General features: G+C 38.5%; 1 protein-coding gene across 2 annotated transcripts in view; it reads right to left on the bottom strand.

Moving 5' to 3' along the window:
* Positions 1-16,725, bottom strand: part of RABGAP1L (RAB GTPase activating protein 1 like) — a 783,585-nt gene extending 766,860 nt beyond the window's left edge. The window contains exon 1 of one of the 2 annotated variants that reach the window (XM_059936839.1): positions 16,631-16,725. In XM_059936839.1, the coding sequence (XP_059792822.1) occupies positions 16,631-16,636 (6 nt within the window). In that variant the 5' untranslated portion in view covers positions 16,637-16,725. The remainder of the gene's footprint in view (positions 1-16,630) is intronic. The other variant, XM_059936821.1, reaches the window with a different exon arrangement.
* Positions 16,726-21,862: the final 5,137 nt, after the last annotated feature.

The following is a 21,862-nucleotide window of genomic DNA, read 5'->3' as shown; positions in this document are numbered from 1 at the left end:
TTTCTCTTTCTTCCATTTCCTCATTTGTAAAATGGAGATAATAATAATAATACCAATTTATAAGTCTCTTATAAGAATTCGAAGCCAGTATATTTGGAACAATGCCTGACATATAGTAAGCACTCAATTAGGATTAGTTGCTGTTGTAAGTTTTACTGTTGTCATTTATTGAATTATCTAAAAATGAGTTTTCATACAGCTTACTTAAAAGGCAAAGTATGGTGAGCATGCGATTTTATTTTACTTTTTAAAAAATTAATTAATTAATTTTTATTTTTTTGGCCACGCCATATGGCATGTGGGATCTTAGTTCCCCAACCAGGGATCGAACCTGTGCCCCCTGCAGTGGAAGTGTGGAGTCCTAACCACTGGACTGCCAGGGAATTCCCAGAATGTGATTTTTAAAGATATTGAATATTATAACATAGATTTATCTGCCTAGCCCCCTTCTTCTGGTTCCATGTGGTCTTGGAGTTATTAATCAAGGTCCCCATTTTCTCAACCACAGGGGTGGGTACATGCCACAGGTTGGGGCAGACCCTTCCTCTCCTGGACTTTCCTACGTATTATGCTGAGAATGGGATTGAGAGGGGGGAGCCTCTCTTGCTTTTGCATTATGGACTATCAGAATGTAGCCCTGGACTACTAACCACATCCTCCCTCCCCTTTCTGCTACAGAAGAGAATGATGCCATGAGACAAAAAGTTACAGTCCCAAGAGATGCAGAGAGAACAAATCTCTCCCTGCCTAAATAATCCAACACAGTTACATGAGCCAATACAGTCACCCTTTTAGTGAAACTAGTTTGAGTTGGACTTCTACCAGCCACACGTGCACACAAAAATCCTAGACTTTCCAACATAATTTCAATTTCAAACATTCTGTTTTATTGTTCCCACAAATACTACTACTACTACTAAACAGCTACAATGTATACTGCTTTGTATGTTCTAAGCACTGTTCTAAGCATTTCATATGTTGTAACTCATTTAAACCTCCCAACTATGCTATGAAGTGGTATTATTATTATCCTTACCTTACAGATAAGGAAAGTGAGAAACAAAGAGATTAAGTAATTTCCACAAGACCACATAGATAGAAAGTGGAGATAGGATTCAGATCATGGTAGTATGAATCCCGAGTTCATGCTTTCTGTGCCTCATGGTGTGTCAAATGGCCACTGATCATAGATGTTGGTAGGAATTAAACTCTCTGTAGTGTACCCTAAGAAGAAGATAGGAAGTGGCCATATGATACATGTGTACTAATTTGAGAATGGGGAAGAGGGAAGGACACATAGGCCAATTATACTTCTATAGCTACTAAATGGAAAGCATGCCAGAAAATGTTATCAATGATTTTCCAAATAGATTAAGTTCCTTAGATATTCTTCTCCCATATTCCACTCATTCTTCATGCCATTTTATACTCTCTAACCCTTTTCCAATTTTAGAGAAGTCTGGCACAATTTTCATTCATTTCTGGGATTCTTGAAACACTTGATACCTCTACTATTTTACCTCCCTTTAACTCTGAAACCCACTGCATTTTGGCTTAATTGCTATACCCTCTTCCTTATGAAACAGCCCTGGAAAAGGATGCCAAGAGCTTCCTGCTCACCAGGTCCATTGAGCATGTCTTAGTAGATATGTTGCTTGATAGATACTTCTGGTTTTTTAACCCATTTCTCTAGCCTTCCTTGGCATCCTCTCCCTTGTTGTTTGGGCCACCACCTCTCCTCATTCTCTTCTTCCATGCTGGCTATTCTTTTCAATCTCTTCGTAACATCCTTTTCCTTTTTACCATTAAATACTGATAATCCTGTTCAACTTTTTAAATTCAGGTCAATGTTATTTCCTCCAGAGAGGCTTCCCTGTCACCTACACCCATAGAGTTCACCAAACCTTCATCTGGTATGTATCCATTGCCCCTCTTGTGCTGTACTGTTATTTTACTTGCTACTTATACCTCTCCTGCTTTGGGTTGAAAATTCCTACAAGGGATGATGTTTTATTCATCTCTGTACCCCAGCACTTAGCAAATTTTCACCATGGAGTGGATTCCCAGTAAATGTTTCTGAATGAATGAATGGGCTTGTCTGGTTTTCAATTGTGGAATATCTGCCTATTATGACTCAACTTGGCCTTTTTTTCTGTAAAACAGGAGAGACATTACATTATCATAAAGATGCCCGGAGATATAAATTACCTAATAAGTCAAAGGACACTTGGATACCCAGTAGCGAGCATCTCATACCTAGTAAGTCTGAATATCTGTTTTCCTGCTAAATAAATCACTGGTGATGTGTGTGTACTTGTGTGTTTACAGGAAATTAGAGAAAAGTAGGCTTTTAGTACCTGACACAAAAATCAAAACACCTGGGCTTCCCTGGTGATGCAGTGGTTGAGAGTCTGCCTGCCAATGCAGGGGACACGGGTTCGAGCCCTGGTCTGGGAAGATCCCACATGCCGCGGAGCAACTGGGCCCGTGAGCCGCAACTACTGAGCCTGCGCATCTGGAGCCTGTGCTCCGCAATGGGAGAGGCCGCGACAGTGAGAGGCCCACGCACCGCGATGAAGAGTGGCCCCCTCTCGCCGCAACTGGAGAAAGCCCTCACACAGAAACGAAGACCCAACACAGCCAAAAATTAATTAATTAATTAATTTAAAAAAAAAAATCAAAACACCTGATTGCTAGTCTTGGCTCTATGACTTAGCCCAGTGACCTTGGGCAAGTTATTTAGATAATCTGAAGCTTGAATTTTTAAAATGATAATTAAAATCTCTAGCCTGCCTACCTCATAGAGCTGAAGTGTGGATAAGATGGAAGAAATATGAAAATGCTTTAAAAACTGTTTTAGGTTGTTACATTGGTTGCAGAAAATATAAACACACCCAGATTATGTCAGGTAGTAAATGGTTTATTGAAAGGATACCTGGGGAAATTTTTAAAAACAAAATAAAGCAGAAATCTCAGCCACTAGTTTCAGCCAACCAGGGAAGTGGAAAGTGACACAATCATGGGGTCACACAAGAGTAATGGGAACCTGAGTATAGCTGAAGACTACAGAGACTGTAATGTGGTTTCTGAACTGGAAGTTTCTTCAGGGTCTGGCACAGATAAAGCAAGAGCTTGCTAATCTCTCCTGAGTGCTCTGCAATTGACATGATGTCTTTTCTCTCTGTCTCTTTTTCTTTCCTGGTGACTTTCTGCCTTTGATCCCACCAACTAACTGACCCCCTAAGTCTATAAATCAAACAACAGATAGATTGTTGCTAAGGGCCTAATGGCAAAGCTCTCTGCTCCAGGTTCTTTCATAGGAAGCCAGCCAGCCAATAGTTGGCTGTTCTTGGCTCAGAGGCACTCCCCTGGTCCAGTTAGTGGTGGCCGTGGGTGATAGAGCCAAGAAGAACAAACACACTCATTTATGTACCCAAGGCTCTTGCTTTAGATTAGCCACAGTAGGATGTCACTAGGCTAAAGGGTCTAAGGGAGAAATGAGTGTTAAAGGATCCCAAGGACTAGGGGTTACCTGGTGGAAGCCTGCCCAGAAAGCAGCTGGAACCATGAAAGAAATGGCTGATGTCCAAGATGCCACCTGAAGCAGTTAGAAGGGGGTTTGATGAGAAATAACCTGGCTTCTTTTCCTTCCTGCTCTCCAAACTCCTCCCTTTAGGCAAACATACCAGGAATCCAGTTGACACAGGAAAGTAAGTCTTCCCTGTGATACAGAGAAGATCAGAGAAGGGCAAGAAATGGATCTGAGGGCAGAGAGGTTCAGGACCAGCTCTGTATCTTATCATTAACAGAGTCAAATCTTCAGTTTACTTGGGGATGGCCAAGAGAGTCAACACTGTTATAGTGTAGACCTAGTACATTGGAATGAGTAGAACTGGCTTTGAATCTTAGCTCTGCTATTTATTCTCTTTTATTTGGGTTGAGTTACTTAACCCTTCCAAACCTGTGTCTCATTCTGTAAAATGGTGATAACAATACCCATCTTCCAGGATTATAAAGATTCAACATAATGAACATAAAACTTTCAGCACACATCTAGACATGGGGAATGCTTTATTGTTACAAAGATGATAGTGATGGTGGTAGTGGTGGTGATGGTGATAGTGGTTGTCCCTGCCACTAGGATATGTTTAATTTTTGCATCTCCAATAGCATGTCTTAGAGGTTTTTAAGCTGGTTAAAAATATAGGCATCACTGGGCCTCTGAGTAACTTTATCAATATCAAGGTTACCTGCGGTTAAAGAGTCTAAATTGGAAAAATGCCATGGAGGTTTCTGCATCTCATCAAAAAAAAAGAAAAAAAAATTATGAGGTGCTTTACACATATAAAATGCTTGCTTATGTACATGGTAACAGTCATACCACAATATTAACCATTTAAGAAAAAGTACAGGGGCTTCCCTGGTGGCGCAGTGGTTAAGAATCTGCCTGCCAATGCAAGGGACACGGGTTCAAGCCCTGGCCCGGGAAGATCCCACATGCCGAGGAGCAACTAAGCCCATGTGCCACAACTACTGATCCTGAACTCTAGAGCCCGCAAGCCACAACTACTGAGCCCATGTGCCACAACTACCAAAGCCTGTGCACCTAGAGCCTGTGCTCCGCAACAAGAGAAGCCACGACAATGAGACGGCCACGCACCGCAACAAAGAGCAGCCCCCGCTCACAGCAACTAGAGAAAGCCCACGCACAGCAACGAGGACCCAAGACAGCCAAAAATAAATAAATAAATTAATTAATTAATTTTAAAAAAGAAAAAGTACAAAGCATATGTAGCTAAGGGACTGTATCTTTGAAACTGCAAATATATTTGAGTAGACCAAGAAACGAATCTCAGGGGAATTATGTGACTGTGATTGTGAACAAGTGATTCATCCATTGTGATGGATAGGAAGTTAGTGGATAGTCTAATAGTGTTTTGGTGATTTAGCCAAATTTTGGAAAAGTACTCACACTAATTTCTTTGTCATTATCTGGAATGTCAAGTTCAAAATATCGTAGGGTTTATTTATTTATTTATTTATTTTAAGTTAAACCTCCTTTTATTAGCAAATTCCCTGAGAGGAGAAGACAGTGCTTTCGGCTCTCTATTCTGATGTTTCTATGACTTTTAAATTTTTCAAATTTTAAAAATTGTGTAATATATAATGTACATAAAATAATAAATGAAATTGTACAGTTAAAGAGTAATGATACAACGACATGTGTGTATTCACTACCCAAGCCAAGAAACAGAATATTTCCATCCAGGAACTCCGTTATTACTACCAAAGTGAACACTGTCCTGAATTTTAATTAATGTATTAATAGTTCCTGTTTTCTTTACATTCTTAATCACTTGTGTATATATCCTTAAATAGCATATTATTTAGTTTTGAATGATTTTGAACTTTAAGTGGAATCATAGTGATTACATTCTGCTAAGACTTGCCCCTTTCACACGACATTGTGAGTCATTCACGTGAACACAGCTCTAGTTCAATTTTGCATCTATATCGTAAGTTGACCTACAATGTTCTTTTATTGTATTATCTTTATTGTGTTTTGAAATCAAGACTATAGCTTTCTTTTAAAATGAGCTGGGAATCTTTTGTTCTTTCTCGGTTTCCGGAAAAAACTTCCATGAAGCAAGAATTAGTTGCTCCTCAAATGTTTAGTAAACTCACCCATAAGAACATTTTGACCCGTTTTGTTTTTGTTTTTGTTGGGGGGGGAGGTCTTAACTACCATTTTAATTTCTTTAAACTTAATGTTTATTCAAGTTCTCATGTCAATTTTGAAATTTTATAGTTTTAGATATTTTTGTATTTAATTTAGATTTTCAAATTTATTACATATGGCTGTTGTAATTCTTCACTGTCTTGTAAGTGCTCTCACGTCTTCAAGATTTCAAAAATATTTTGACCAGCTTTTCTAGTTGTTCTCAAAAGAGGGTTGATTTGAGCTCCCTAGTCCATCAGTATCAGAAATAGATGTTTGATTCTTTTTTGAATCTGCCTACTCTTGATTCATGCTTTAAAGTTTTATTTCTTCCTAGAAACATTAAAATTACTTACTGATTTTCTGTGTTGAATAATTCAACATCTGAAAATTCCATGGATCTGACTCTGCCATTTCTGTTCATGATGCCTTATTATCTTGGGTGATTATTGCTTATTGACATTATTATTGTTTTTCTTGTTTTTACTGTGAATTATGCTTTTATATTTGAACTCTCAGTGAAATTCTTGAGGCCTGGGATGCAGGTAGATTCCTCCAGAAAAAAAATTGCCTTTACTTCTGTCAGGTGTCTGGAGCAAACTAGTCAAGAGCCACTTTAAATGAAATGATTGGCTTGAGATATTTTTGGCCTACTCAAGAAGTGAGAATTCAAACTATAAACCTGCAGAAGTGTTGGCTGGTGGTAATGAATTTTCAGAGGAAAATTTTTCCCCTCCATTCATCACCAAAGTTTAAAATAGGTAATTTTTTGCAGTCCCAAGGAGGAAAGAAGCATTCATTTATAGTTCGTCCTAATACTGAGGGTACAGCCCTCTGGATCCTGGCTTTAGGAGGGAAAACTCTCATGTTAGACTTTATATTTTGACTCTTGCTTTGTCTTTTGTGCCCCTAGTCCTTCTGGGCCATGGAAACTGAGTTTACCAAGAGAGGCAAATTCAGCAAATGTTCTCAAGGAGAAAACTCTCAGAGCTTCTTGTAAAGCTCAGAGCTCCTGACTTTATTCAGAACTTGGCCTGAATATTCTTCACTTTCTTGCCAGCTCATGTATATATACAAGATCATTTTTTGTTGCTTTCAGCAGGAGGGTCTAAGTCACTGATAGTATTGTTCTCTGTTTATATGATTAAAAAGAATCATATTATATACATGGTTTCATAACCTGCTTTTTAATATTCATAAGGTAAAAAGAATACTTACCTAACTTAAGGAATACGTGTCTACAATCATTATTTAATTATTTATTCATTCAACAAATATTTCCTGAGGCCCTAATATAGACATTTTTTTGTCCCCAACGATACAACAATGAATAAGACACACAGTTGCTACATGTACTAAACTTAAATTCTAGGGGAAGGGAAATATTAAACCTATTATTGCACAATAAACTATATAGTTACAAACTTTTCTTATCAAGAAAAATTAGAGGATACTTTGAGAGAGCCACTCAATTTAGACTGAGAAGTCAGGGAAGGCCACTCTGAACAAGAGACATTAGAAACTAAAGGATGAACAGGAATTAGCCACATGAAGAGTGAGGGGAAGAATTTCCAGGCAGAAGGAACAGCAGGTATGAAGACCCTGAGACAAGAGGGAACATGCCATGTTTTGGAGATGAAATAAAGCAAGAGAAGCTGTAGTGGAGATCAAAGGGGAAAAGAGTGAGACATGAGCTGGAGAAATTGGCTGGGTCCAGATCATGCATGGCCTTCTACTCTGTATTCGTCAGCTTTGGATGCCACAAAAGCCTGGATGGCTTAAGCAAGAGAAACTTATTTTCTCCCAGTTCTGGAGGATTAAAGTCCAAGATCAAAGTTGCAGCATGGGCAGGTTCTGGTGTGACTTCTCTTACTGGCTTGCAGACAGCTGCCTTCTTGCTGTTTTCTTGCTGTGTCCCTACATGGTAGGGAGAGAGCTCTGGTATCTCTTCCTCTTCTTATTAGGGCACCAGTTCTGTCAGATCAGGGGTCCACTCTTAATCCTAATTACCTCCTTAAAGGCACTATCTCCAATACAATCCGTGGGAGGTTAGAGTTTCAGCATATGAATTTGGGGTGGGGGCAGTGGGTACACAATTCAGCCCATAGCATATGCCATGGATTTTTATTTCAAGTGTGATGAGAAGCCATTGAAGAGTTTTGTGCCAGGGAATGACATGATCAGTTTATGTTTTGAGAGAATCGGTGTGCTTCTTGAATTGAAGACAGAAGAGGAGAGACCAGCTAGGAGACAATTGTAATAGCCGAGATAAAATATGGCAGCTGGGACCTCTTTGGTGTGAGGAGTAGAGAGGATTCAATGCCTTCTAATACAAATTTAGGAATAATCATTGTCACCATTTAGTGATTGTTTGGATGTAAGGAAGACCTAAATATCGAGGAGGTGTCTAGATTTATGGCATGGGCACATGACTGGATGGTGGCATAATTTACTGAGGTGAGAAACACTAGAATTGCAGGTTTGGAGCAGGAAGAAGATAAATGTAAGTAAGTCTGTTTTGAAATGCTGAGTTTGAGATGTCTACTAGATGTCTAAGTGAGATGTCAAGTAGCAGATAGATCTGGGATAATGATACAAATGTGCAAGCTGGTATTTGAAGTCATAGGAGTGGATGAGATTGGACAGGAAGAGAGAACAGAATAGAGAAGAACAGGGGGCCTAAAACTAAGCTCTGAAGAACATAATTTCCTCTGATGAAAGTTTTTAAACATAAGGACTCACACTGTGAGCATCCATATACCCACCACCAAGATTCTACAATTAGCATTTTACTATATTTGCTTTATCCCATATCTATTTATCTGTCTATTCTTCTATCCATCTATCAAGGCATCTTATTTTTTGATGCATTTCAAAGTAAGCTGTAGATATTCGTACATCTCACCCCTAAACACTTCAGCATGCACATCAACTAGAGCTCAAAATTTATTTATGGTTCATTTTTATTTTTATTTTTTATTTTTTTTAACATCTTTATTGGAGTATAATTGCTTTACAATGTTGTTAGTTTCTGCTGTATAACAAAGTGAATCAGCTATATGCATACATATATTCCCATATCCCCTCTCTCTTGCATCTCCCTCCCCCTTCCTTATCCCACCCATCTAGGTGGTCGCAAAGCACAGAGCTGATCTCCCTGTGCTATGCGGCTGCTTCCCACTAGCTATCTATTTTACATTTGGTAGTGTATATATGTCAATGCTACTCTCTCACTTCATCCCAGCTTACCCTTCCCCGTCCCCGTGTCCTCAAGTCAATTGTCTACATCTTTGTCTTTATTCCTGTTCTGCCCCTAGGTTCTTCAGAACCATTTTTTTTTAGATTACACATATATGTGTTAGCATACAGTATTTGTTTTTCTCTTTCTGACTTACTTCATTCTGTATGACAGACTCTAGGTCCATCCATCTCACTATAGATAACTCAATTTCATTTCTTTTTACGGCTGAGTAATATTCCACTGTATATATGTGCCACATCCTCTTTATCCATTCATCTTTTGATGGACACGTAGGTTGCTTCCATGTCCTGGCTATTGTAAATAGTGCTGCAATGAACATTGTGGTACATGACTCTTTTTTTTTTTTTTTTTACATGACTCTTTTTGAATTATGGTTTTCTTGGGGTATTTGCCCAGTAGTGGGATTGCTGGGTCATATGGTAGTTCTATTTTTAGTTTTTTAAGGATATGGTTCTTTTTTAAGTTGAAATTTACATATAATGAAATGTGCCAACCCTAAATGCACTATTTGCTGAATTTCAACAAATGCATACTTGCCTATTTAATGCAAATTCCTATCAATATTTAGACATTATGATTACCCTAGGAAATTCCCTCAAGTCCCTTTCCAGTCAGTCTCTATCCCCTCTCCCATAGAAGCAACCATAGTTCTGATATTTTTCCACCAAAGATTGCCTTCTGGAACTTCATATAAATGGAATCATACAGTATATACTCTTTCTTGTATGTAAGGCTTCTTTTATTCAGCATATTATTTTTGAGATTCATTCCTGTTGCTGCATGTATGATTAGTTTGTTCCTTTTTCTTGATGAGTCTTATTTTATTGTATGGCTCCACCTTGGTTTGTTTAGCTTTTCTTCTATTGATGGACACTTAAATGCTATTTCCAGTGTGAGACCGTCATGCATGAAGCTGCTATGAGCATTTCTGTATAAATCTTTGTGGACGTATGTTTTCACTTCTCCTGAGTAAATATCTAGAAGTGGAATTGCTCATGAGGTCAGAAGGTCGATAGATGGTTGCTTTGGTTTGGTTTGGTTTGGTTTGGTTTTTGTTCTTTTGTGATAGAATCTTTATTTTACATGTTAGCATCATAGCACGAGAATCCATCCCAGGCATTGTCCTGATCTGAACCCCCACCCATTATGTTTACACAAGTACTGTTCCATGATCATTTGTGTTAAATATATATAAATATAGAAAACTCCTTCTGCATATCCAGCTAATCTAGAAGCAAAATGATGTTTATAGACTTGCAATCCTTCCCCTAAATGAAATTTGTTTCTGGATTAAATATGTCTGAATTCTTTTGAGGTCACATGATGAGGAAAATCCAAATTACAGTCTGCAAAAGCTACTCAAGGAGTCAAGAGATTCCCTTGCATGCACAGGATTTTTGGATCCTTCTATAATAGTACTTTTTAAATTAATTTTTAAAATTGTGAGAAAAAACACAAATTAATTTACCCCCCTAACCATTTTTAAGTGTTCAGTTCAGTGGTGTTAACTATACTCACATTGCTGTGTAACAGATCTCTACAACTTTTTCACCTTGCAAAACTGAAACTCTATACTCGTTAAACAACTCCCAAATTTCCCCTCTCCCCTCCCCGGCAACCCCTGCTCCACTCTATGTTTCCGTGAGTTTGACCTAATCTAGATACCATGGAACCATACGGTATTTGTCTTTTCGTGACTGGTTTATTTCACTTCACATAATATCCTCAAGGTCCATCCATGTTGCAGCATGTGACAGGGTTTCCTTCTTTCTTTCTTTTTTTTTTTTTAATTTATTTTTGGCTGTGTTGGGTCTTCGTTGCTGCACATGGGCTTTCTCTAGTTGCGGCGAGCACGGGCTACTCTTCTTTGCGGTGCACGGGCTTCTCATTGCGGTGGCTTCTCTTGTTGCAGAGCACGGGCTCTAGGCATGGGCTTCAGTAGCTGTGGCACGCAGGCTCAGAAGTTGTGGCTCGCGGGCTCTAGAGCGCAGGCTCAGTAGTTGTGGCGCACGGGCTTAGCTGCTCCGCGGCATGTGGGATCTTCCCGGACCAGGGATCAAACCCGTGTCCCCTGCATTGGCAGATGGATTCTTAACCACTGCACCACCAGGGAAGCCCTCCTTCTTTCTTAAGGCTAAATAATATTCCATCCTGTGTATATACCACACTTCCTTTATCCAGTCATCAGTAGATGAACATTGGACTGCTTCCACCCCTTGTCTAATGTGAATAAGACTGCAATGATAAATAAATAAATTTTTTAAAAAAGACTGCAATGAACATGGGTGTGCAAATATCTCTTTGAGATCCTGCTTTCAATTCTTTTGAATACATACCCACAAGTGGGATGGCTAGATCATAGATGTTTTGTTTTTATAAGAAACTGCCAAACCTTTTTCCAAAGCATTTCACACTCTTACTAACAACACATGAAAAAACTAGTTGCTCCATATCCTTGCAAACTTTGTGGTCAGTTTTAGAACACCAACATTTAAATGTCTAATAAAATAGGTGGACCGATTAAAGGAGACTATGGAGTAGTAGAGAGATGGGAGAGAAACCAGGTGTGATTACATCAGAAGGCAAAGGAAGAGAGGTTTAAGAAACAGGGACTGATCAAGATCTTCTCATGTACTTTTGCTCTGCCTCTAATACATCTTCCACTCTATAATTAGTAATTTTTCAATAAGCAAGTTTTATCATTTCCCTCCTTTGCCTTTCAGACCTCACATTGCTATGAAAATGGAGTTGCCAGGTTTAGCAAGCAGGATGTCCAGTTAAATTTAAATTTCATATAAATAACAGATAATTTTTTCAGTGTAGAGTATGTTCAGTGTAATATTTGGGACTTACTTATGCTAAAATATTGTTTATCTGAAATATAAGTTTCAGGTATATATCTGAAATATAAATTTAATTCAACATCCTGTATTTTATCTGCAAATCTATCAAAATAAAGGTCAAAAACTCCTACTTTGGCCTCCAATGCCTACCTGCCTACCTCTGCAGCATCTTCTTTGCTAGATTGCTTCTGAATCTCTATACTTTCTTGTAGTCAAACAAGAAAATTCTACAAACTTTCTCATAGGCTTCTTCTGCCTCAGTGCACTTGCATATGCTGTTTTCTCTGGCAGAAACATTTTGCTTTCTCTCTTTGCCTAGCTAAATTCTACTCATCCTGTAGCTTTCAACTTAACTGTCACTTTTGTTCTTCCCCTTGGCCATGAAGTGGCATGAAGGATCTTAGTTCCCCGACCAGAAAATGAACCCAGGCCCCCTGCAGTGGAAAGGCAGAGTCCTAATCACTGGACCAACAGGGAATTCCCTAACTGTCACTAGCACTTCTCTATTCATCTCAGGCTAGGTTAATTCTCATTGTTATATATGCCCTTTGGCCTTCCAACTTGTGGTTATTTAATTATTTATATGTATTTTATCTTCCCTGCTAGGCTATAGGCCTCCAAGGAAGAGACTGCCTGTCTTGTTCATTGCTGTATCACCATAGCATAGTGACTGGCATAAAACAGGTTATCAAATATTTGTTGTGATTGCTTGCTATAAAGTGGATGCAAATTAATTTTGTTCTGTGACTTTTATATCATCAGTTGAGAACATCTGATGCTCAGTTAGATGTTGCAGAAACGAGGTTACAAATCTCTGCAGAAAAGAACCACAAATGAACACCTCAAGTATAGGAGTTGAAATACTTATGCAAAAAATTTAAAAATAATTCTTTTTCCATGTAATTTTACCAAAGAGGAAATGCTTGATTAGGAAGATGCCTGTTAGCAAAAGGAATTCAAGAAAAAACAAAAAGCACTTTGCATTTGTCATAATTTTTAGCTAAGAGAGATATTTATATGGAGACTTTCCCTTTCAGAAATCTGTGAAATATTAGTTTTTAATGTAGACACTAAACATTCTTGGCAGAATGAGAAAAAAATTCAAATTGAAAGCTTGAGAGGAGTGCTTATTATTTGAGTATAATCAATGAACTGAGTAACAGAAGGAAACGTAATTTAACATACCTCCACTTCAGTTTAAGTGAAATGGATACAGATGTACTCTTAAGTTTTGAGACTGTAATGACTAGAGTCATGAAATCAGGGCCCAAAGAAAGAAAAAACATGGATAACTCCATTAAACTGAGTAAAGGTCAACTATATGAGAAATGAGAAAATGGATTATTTCTGCAAACCCTTGATTTCTTTTTTTTTTTTTTTAATTTTTATTTATTTATTTATTTATTTATTTTTATGGCTGTGTTGCGTCTTTGTTTCTGTGCGAGGGCTTTCTCTAGTTGTGGCAAGCGGGGGCCACTCTTCATCACGGTGCGCGGGCCTCTCACTATTGCAGCCTCTCTTGTTGTGGAGCACAGGCTCCAGATGCGCAGGCTCAGTACTTGTGGCTCACAGGCCTAGCTGCTCCGCGGCACGTGGGATCCTCCCAGACCAGGGCTCGAACCCGCGTCCCCCGCACTAGCAGGCAGACTCTCAACCACTGCACCACCAGGGAAGCCCAAACCCTTGATTTCTGTACCCTTCCTCTTGTATGTTAAACTATCTCAGTGGCTAACTTAAGCAGAAAGGGAATTTTCTGGAAGAACACTGAGTGGCTCATAGTTTTGATTGTAAGGAAGGGAACTGAGGGAAGCTAGATGGCCAGAACCAGAGCTAAAGTCAATCCTGAAATGGCCTGGTAAGGGTACTACTGCCATGACCAGTAGATGCTAGACATAACCCCAGGGATTGTTGCCATTGTCCCATCAGATTCTGGGTATCACAGGTGTGAGTGGGATGAATTCTACTTACTTATGGGTAACTCAGTCCAGATTCAAAGTCCCAAGTAAGAGCATCCAGTCTACCAAGCTTAGATCATTTTCCCTCACCCTAGGATTGCTGTGGGGCAGAGGGGGGAGGAGGTGGTGAGTGGAGGGCAGAAGGCAAATATCTGGACTTTCTGGCCTGTAGTGGGAGAAAAGATTCTGCCACCCACAAAAATTCCCAAATGGAAAATTCCCAAACAGTGTAAGGGGGGGAGGGTAAGATGGGGAGCAGCCACAAAATTATAAATATCCATTATATATGTCTATCTTTCAGGGGTATGAGGAGATATGAGACTCTTGCTCTATCTGACAGCTACTATTGTGTCATTTCTACAATTGTAGGCAGTAGGTTACTAAATCACCAATAACTTGATTTAGACATATCCATATAAACATGTACACACAAGCATACAAATTGATCCATTGACTTTTTTTCTAAGTTTACTATTCCTGTCGAGAAAGGGAAAGCTTTTTCTTTTTTCCAGGTCAAATAAAGGGAATGGTCACAGGTGTCATTAAACTACAGCTATATCATAGCCCCTAACCTCAGAGGATAAATTTGACAATAATGTATTTTGATGAAATTACATTGAGAGAAGGCAAATTCAGCCACGTGGAGAGTCATGAGGTCCCATTTAAAGGACTCCTTTAAAAGATGCTCCCTGATCAGCTCGGTGCTTTGTGACCACCTTAGAGGGGTGGGATAAGGAGGGTGGGAGGGAGGGAGACACAAGAGGGAAGAGATATGGGGACATATGTATATGTATAACTGATTCACTTTGTTATAAAGCAGAAACTAACACACCATTGTAAAGCAATTATACTCCAATAAAGATGTTAAAAAAAAAATGTGTTAAAAGGGTAGATCTCATATGAAATGTCCTTAACACGAAAACAAAAATCAAAAAAACAAAAGAGCCTAAGGAAATATGTGGTGGTATGTCTATTACCTTGATTGTGGTGATAGCCTCATGGGTGTAACCTCATCAAATTGCATACATTAAATATGTGCAGTTTTTTAATATACCAATGATACCTCAATTAAGCTGTTTATAATTAATTAATTAATTAAAGTTATGCTTAAAACTATTCCAAGATTTCTGGAGGACAATTAGGCACTATTATAAAATCTTCAAATATATGCATAACTATTATCTAACAATTCCACTTCTACAAATTTATCCTAAAAATGAAAGATATGTTGAAAAGATTTAGCAAACTTTTAGTTGTGAATAATTTCAATGGTGTGATATATCTCAAATAAAAATGGAAATAAAATCTCAACAACAGTGGAAAAAACAACAAAAAAAAGATGCTCCCTTATACAGCTTCTTGCTGAAAAGGAAGATCTAATCTGGGGCATTGCTCTCCTCTTCACATTGGTTCCCGAATGAGCCCTTGTGCTCCTTTGATTTTATCTGATATTTGTAAATCAAAAGCATTAGGAAAATCTGCCCACCTCTGAACTCAGTTTCCCACTTAGTCTTGTAGAGTCATCTGTATACATGACAATTACTCACACGGGATTACTTATAAATATTATGTCAGTGCTGTGGTTGTTTTAGATTACTAATTCCTTGGAAAGGCAGGAGCTCTGCCTGTTTAATTAATTGCGTTTAACACCAAACAGTGGTCATTACATGTAAGGTTTTTAAAGCTGCTGTTGGACATTATAATAATAAAAGACTTTTGCTGGCTACAGCAAATGAAATCTCTCTTCACGTAAGACAGGTCTGACAAACAACAGTGTGGGGGCCAAAGCGAGCCCACCACCATCTCTTTATCTCTGTTCCTGTAAATAAAGTTGTATTGGAACACAGTCATGCTCGTTAGTTTACATACTGTCTGTATCTGATCTCGTGCTATAATGACAGATTTGAGTAGCTGTGACAGAGACCGAAAAGACTGTAAAGCCTAAAATATTTACTATCTGGCCATTTACCAAAAAACCTTGCTGACCATGGATCTACTTCAGTGGTTCTCACCTCATATAACAGGATGGGATCCTCTGTAAAATCCCAAAAAAGAAAAAAATCCCTGTCCCCACACCAACACCCCAAATCAAAAGGTCTATGGTGGGACTTCCTTGGTGGCGCAGTGGTTAAGAATCCGCCTGCCAATGCAGGGGACACGGGCTCGATCTCTGGTTCGGCAAGATCCCACATGCTGCGGAGCAACTAAGCCCGTGCGCCACAACTGCTGAGCCTGCGCAGGCTCTAGAGCCCGCGAGCCACAAGCACTGAAGTCTGCGCGCCTACAGCCCGTGCTCCGCAACAAGAGAAGCCACCGCGATGAATAGCCCCCGCTCGCTGCAACTAGAGAAAGCCCGTGCGCAGCAACGAAGACCCAACACAACCAAAAATAAATAAATAAATAAATTTCTTAAAAAAAACAAAATGTCTATGGTCAGAGCTGGAGATATACAGCTTTTAAAAGTTCACACAAAACTGAGAATCATCAGCCTAATGTAATACACAGTACCTAGTATAATTTTAATAATTTTCATTCATTGTCTACTAGATGTCAGGCATTGCCCTAGACGCTCTACATGCATTTTCTCATTTATCTCCATAAAAACCGTCTTAGATACATTTTACAATCCTTATTTTACAGTAAAGAAAATGGAAGTATTCTAAGGTTAACTTGTACAAGCTAACACAGCCAGTAAGTGGAACAAGAGCTTGCACTAGGTCTTTCTACCTATCCAAGATTGACAACAGAAGAAAAATATCCAGGTGGAAAGAGACTCTGACTCTTATCCCCTGAGATGTGCTTTTTCTCTGGGAGAGCTGTAGGTATTTCCCATTACTGATGCTACACTGACCTGCATAAGAATGACTGGCCAGGAACTTCCCTGGTGGTCCAGTGGTTAAGACTTCGCCTTCCAATGCAGGGGGTGAGGGTTCAATCCCTGGTCGGGGAGCTAAGATCCCGCACGCCTGGTGGCCAAAAAGCCAAAACATAAAATAGAAGCAATATTGTAACAAATTCAATAAAGACTTTAAAAATGGTCCACATAAAAAATTAAAAAAAAAAAAAAAGAATGATTGGCCTAAGTATGGCTGCAGAACTCTCCTGTTGATAGAAGGTAGCACAGCTGAGAAAAGACTGGAACATTCAAATAAGATGTTATTCAAACCTAGAGGATAACAAAAGGGAAATAAACTCATCGAGTAACATGAAGCTAAGTATTCATCTTCAATGAGAAGCGCACCATAGGAACATCTTTCTTTCTGGTTCGTGACCTGCCTCCAATTTGTAGAGCTCATCTTTAATCCCTAACCTCTTGGAACATCATAAAGAACTCTAAAGACTCCCCCACGTCCAGATCCTAGAAATTAAGGCATAGAGCAAAAGGAAGTTTCCTTTCCATCTTGCCTAAAGCACAACTTTCAAATTCTGGTTTCCTGAATGATTTATACACCAATGTTCAACTTTTTCTTAACTGGTTACTCATGACATGACAAATCTAATAATGTCTAAGAAATATTCAACATCCATTTTTGCTAGATGATATCATTTGGTTACAATATGTATTTGACCTCAGTGTATCTATAATTGCTTATTTAGGCAGAGCTCTAAATGATCTTCAAATCATTAACCCTATAAACAAAGTTTAATCCTTTCATACTAATCTTGGGTCTGTTCAAGTTCTGGTACTTGTTTTCTGCTAATTCTTATTGTGATGTGACTCAGATAATTTTGATAATCAGTTTTTAAAAAAAATTCTAGTATCCTATTTATTGTTGCTAATTTATACCCCCAAAAGCATTGATATTTTATGATGCAAGGAGTAATCAGAAAAAGAAAAGCTTCAGATTTCATTGGGTAGATTTAAAATTGTACCCTCATAAGGGTGCCTTTTATTCATAAGTATGATACTCTAAAAATGAGCATTTATTATTGTTATGGGCTGAATTGTATCCATTCATCCCACCCGCTCCCACCACCAAAATCATATGTTATAGTCCTAACCCCCAGTACCTCGGAATGTGACTGGATTTGGAGATAGGGCCTTTAAGGAGATAATTAAGGTAAAATAAGGTCATATGGGTAGGCCTTAATCCAACATGCCTGGTGTCCCTATAAGAAGAGATTAGTACACAGACACAGTGAAGACCATGTGAAGACAGAGGGAGAAGATGGCCATCGATGAGCCAAAAAGAGAGGCCTTGGAAGAAACCAAGCCTGACTACTCTTTGATTTTGGACTTCTAGCCTCCAGAATTTTGAGAAAATTTCTGATGTTTAAGCTATCCAGTCTGTGGTATTTGTTAAAACAGCCCTAACAAACTAATACAATAATGAAAACCAACAATATTCCAGTGAGTTTTGCCCAAGTGAAAAGTGGAGCTGCTTTCTCCTATGACACTGTTTAAAGTAATACCTAGGATGCCCCTCTCTGCTGAAAGTTGTCTGATGTCCCTTTCATAAAGGGGTGCTGTTTACTATCACCCTGGAATACGTCTCAGGAGATCGGTTAAAATTCAGATATTCTCAATTCATAGAAGGTAGGCCAGTTCAAAAGCAATTTCAGGCAGGACTCGGAAACATCATTTTCTTTAGCTCTTTTAGAATCAAGTCTACAGGGACTTAGTTCCAGAAATCCCAGAACTAACTTGGGCTACATCTGCCATGATCACTTTGGATTGTTTCCCTGAATCTAAGGCAATCCCTTAGCTTTAGTTTGCAGTTTTACTGACTTGGGCCTGTTTTGGGACTGGACTCTAAAGATTAAGGGTAGGTCAGAAACTATTGACTTCCTCATATTTCCTTGGGACATCTTTACTTATCTTAATGAACACTGGTAAGAGGAGTGTAGACTGGGGGAGAAAGTAGATTATGGAGAATCTATGTGTAGGAAAAGGGGAGGGTGGGAAGGGGAGGACTAAATTGGCCTCCCACACTTACTTTACCTAAAGCAATTCAGAAAATCCAAATGACTCAGCTCCAGTACCCCCTATTTTGTGCATGTGTTCCTGTTTGAGGATGTCATTCCCTCCCCATACATAAATGATTTACACTGGAGAAGTCTTAGGTCCTAGCTGTACTTTAATAGAGTTAATCCAAACTCTATTCTCATACCCTCCAATTAGCCCTGTATTGAAAGCTTATTGTACTTGTATGCCTCTGGGTACAGATCTAATACATTGTATTGACATCTGTTAAAAGGTAGGTTCTATGACATTAGAATGAAGATTCCTACTAGCTTTTCCTTTTAACTTTCATAGAACTTTATACTTTTTAATGCAATAATCACCAAGCTATTTTATACTCTAGTTGTTGACATTTACTTCTCATTGTATTCCTCCTACTAGATTGTTACATTTCTTCAAGGCAGGGACACGTGACTCATTCATTTTTGAATTTTTTCCTCCTATTCCACTCCTTCCCACTCTCTGACCCCCTCCTCAATAACATGGCGTTTATTTATAACAAAGAGTTGTATAGATACATGATCTAACTTTTCTTAGTCTCTGTTTCAGCTGTTGCAGTAAGTGGGCTGGTATCTTAGGTCTTTTCTAGTCCTATACGACAACCAATGCTTTAGGTTGATAATTACACATTCCAGAGCAATTTTAAAGCATGTGGTAACTTAAAAAATCACTTAGCATAAATGAAAAAGCATAGGCTATTCTAAATAAATAAATAATCAAAGGAAGAACATTATAGTACAGGTATATCAGAAAATACATTTAAAAGATTCATAAGGCCTTATTAGCATTAATTTTTTTTTTAGGGTTCATGCTAAAATCAAAACTGTATTTGGTTACTTGTCATCCTTATTTGACTGATCAAGAAACTAAAGACTATAATGACATACCTAAAATGGATTTTTAAAAAACATTTGAGTACTTACTACGTGCCATGTGCTGTTCTAAATCCTTTACATGAAGTGATGCATTTAATTTTCATAGTATATCAGTGGTGGAGGCCGAGGCAGAGTCCAAATTTCTAGAACTAGATAATAAAATATAAAATAAAACCAAATTATTTAAATTGTGTTAAAGCTACAAAATAGTGATTTCTAAGCACAAATGACTATGAGACATTTAAGCTGTTTGTCTTTAGTAGTTCATTCTTAATGAGTTAGCTTAGCTTAAGGTACTTCTCAGGCACTATTTTGCTGTATTAAGACAAATTTCACTGGATGAAAACAAATTATACAATTTTAAGAGTTTAGAAGCTAAATATAATTTAAATTTTAACATAATTATTTAATCTTATTCATATTAACTCTCAACACCCTAAAAAAAGTCACTATTATTTTACAACAACATAGCAAAAATTTTAAACAGCAAAATCAGGAAAAAAGAGCTTAATTCACCACCTAAAATTCTTACAGAGTTAATTTGGGAATAAAACCCAGAATATCTTTTTTTTTTCACTGAATAACCATATTATCTTTCTTCTAAATAGACTCCGTCTCAAGGGATAAATTATTCACTGTATCTTATATGTCTACCTTAACTGGGGAGTTCAAAGCATATAAATGACTTTTTGTAGATTAATTTTTATTGCAAACACTGAAGTGTTTTCTTCAGAGCCGCTCTTCTCCTTTTTCTGCCAAATTTTTGTTTAATTATATCATTAAAATGAATTTTGGGAAGCCCCTCCATTTTAAACTTATTTTTAACTGAAATATTTATAAAATAAAAACAAATTTAACTTAAAAACCATATTTTTTTAAGGGAACATTGAAGGGGGTCTACCTGTTGAGGTAGTTCAAAGAAATTATATTATCTAGGTTGATTCTATTGAAAGTTGCCTCACCTAAACAGGGAAGTTGGCATGTTTGCCTAGCAACAGCCGCTAAAACCTTCTGTTGTGGAAGGTTCCCTAGGAGTGAGAAGGGAGGAGGAGGAAAAACTGGAGGAAGAGATTAATCTGTTTTTTTCCCAGCAGGGGACTGAGGCCTGGCTGAGGGATAGCCTTTAGATTAGCACACACTAACCTAATCCCTCCATGGTAGCTAGAAATTTGCTCTTTGTAGGACTGGGGTTACTATTTAGTGGGTTGAAGAGATGGTTACAGATTTAGCCCACTTCAAAGAGAGTAAATTCCAATCAGCAGAAAGACATCAACAGGTCTTCGAAAAGAAGCTGAAATCTGAGTAGCAGGAGGGTGTTAGCAACCAAAAAGAACTCTTCCCTGCTTAGAGTTTAGGAAGGTGTGTGATATATTATTTACAAATAATATAAGAACACTAGCTGTTACAGTAATTGAATTTATCACCTTAAAAGCAGAAGCTTCTCTAAATATAGTACTTCTCTTGGTATTGGGGATGTATGCAATGAAGAAAGGACAGGAAAGCAAAATCTCTGCTCACTTGGCCAGACCTGAAGCAAAAAAAAAAAAAAAGTTGGGGGAGGGTGATAAGGTACAAGAGTGTTAACGGGGTGCTTACTTGAGCACCATCTCTCTCCTCTATTCTAGACGATTTATTTTGAAATTAGGACTGTATGGTATGAAAAGAATTCCATTTCTCTCCTTTCTTAAAAGCAAGGGTTTGGCTAAACCGAATTATCTTGAAGGGGACTCCCATTTTACCCAAAATGAAAATGGCTTCTTTTCCACAAGGGAGAAGAAACTTCCAATAATCATAAGGTTAGCTTTAGATCCAATAGCTCTTCTAAGGGCCGAAACTTTTTCTGTCCTGCCCCAGACAGCTCTTAATTGGTCACATAGGCCTGGAGAGACGTTTTGGGGCAGTGAGTGTCCAGGCCTTTGGGCTGTTTACCCCTGCTGGGAGGCTGAACTCTTTGGGGGACTCTGTGAGGGAAATGACTAGGGCAAAGCTGGTGTGATCAAGAACCAGGATAAAACGGAATAAGAACAAATTCTTCTGGGGTGGAGGAGGAGAGATGTGAAAAAGAAACAAGAGCAGAGGGACGAGGCTAAGAGAAGGCCAAGGAGGAGAGGTAAGCGCGGGATTGGATGGAAACGTCAGAAATTTTCCAATTCACCATCTGGCCACTTGCCCGCTGGGCGCCGAGGCGCTGGTGGACCAGTTCTTCTGCTCAGGGGGTGGTGCGCTCTGGGTCCAGGCGGTAAGC

Source organism: Balaenoptera ricei, chromosome 1, assembly GCF_028023285.1.
Source record: "Balaenoptera ricei isolate mBalRic1 chromosome 1, mBalRic1.hap2, whole genome shotgun sequence".
NCBI lineage: Eukaryota > Metazoa > Chordata > Mammalia > Artiodactyla > Balaenopteridae > Balaenoptera > Balaenoptera ricei.
The sequence above is the reverse complement of the archived record's forward strand: the minus strand, read 5'-3'. Positions and strand labels throughout refer to the sequence as shown.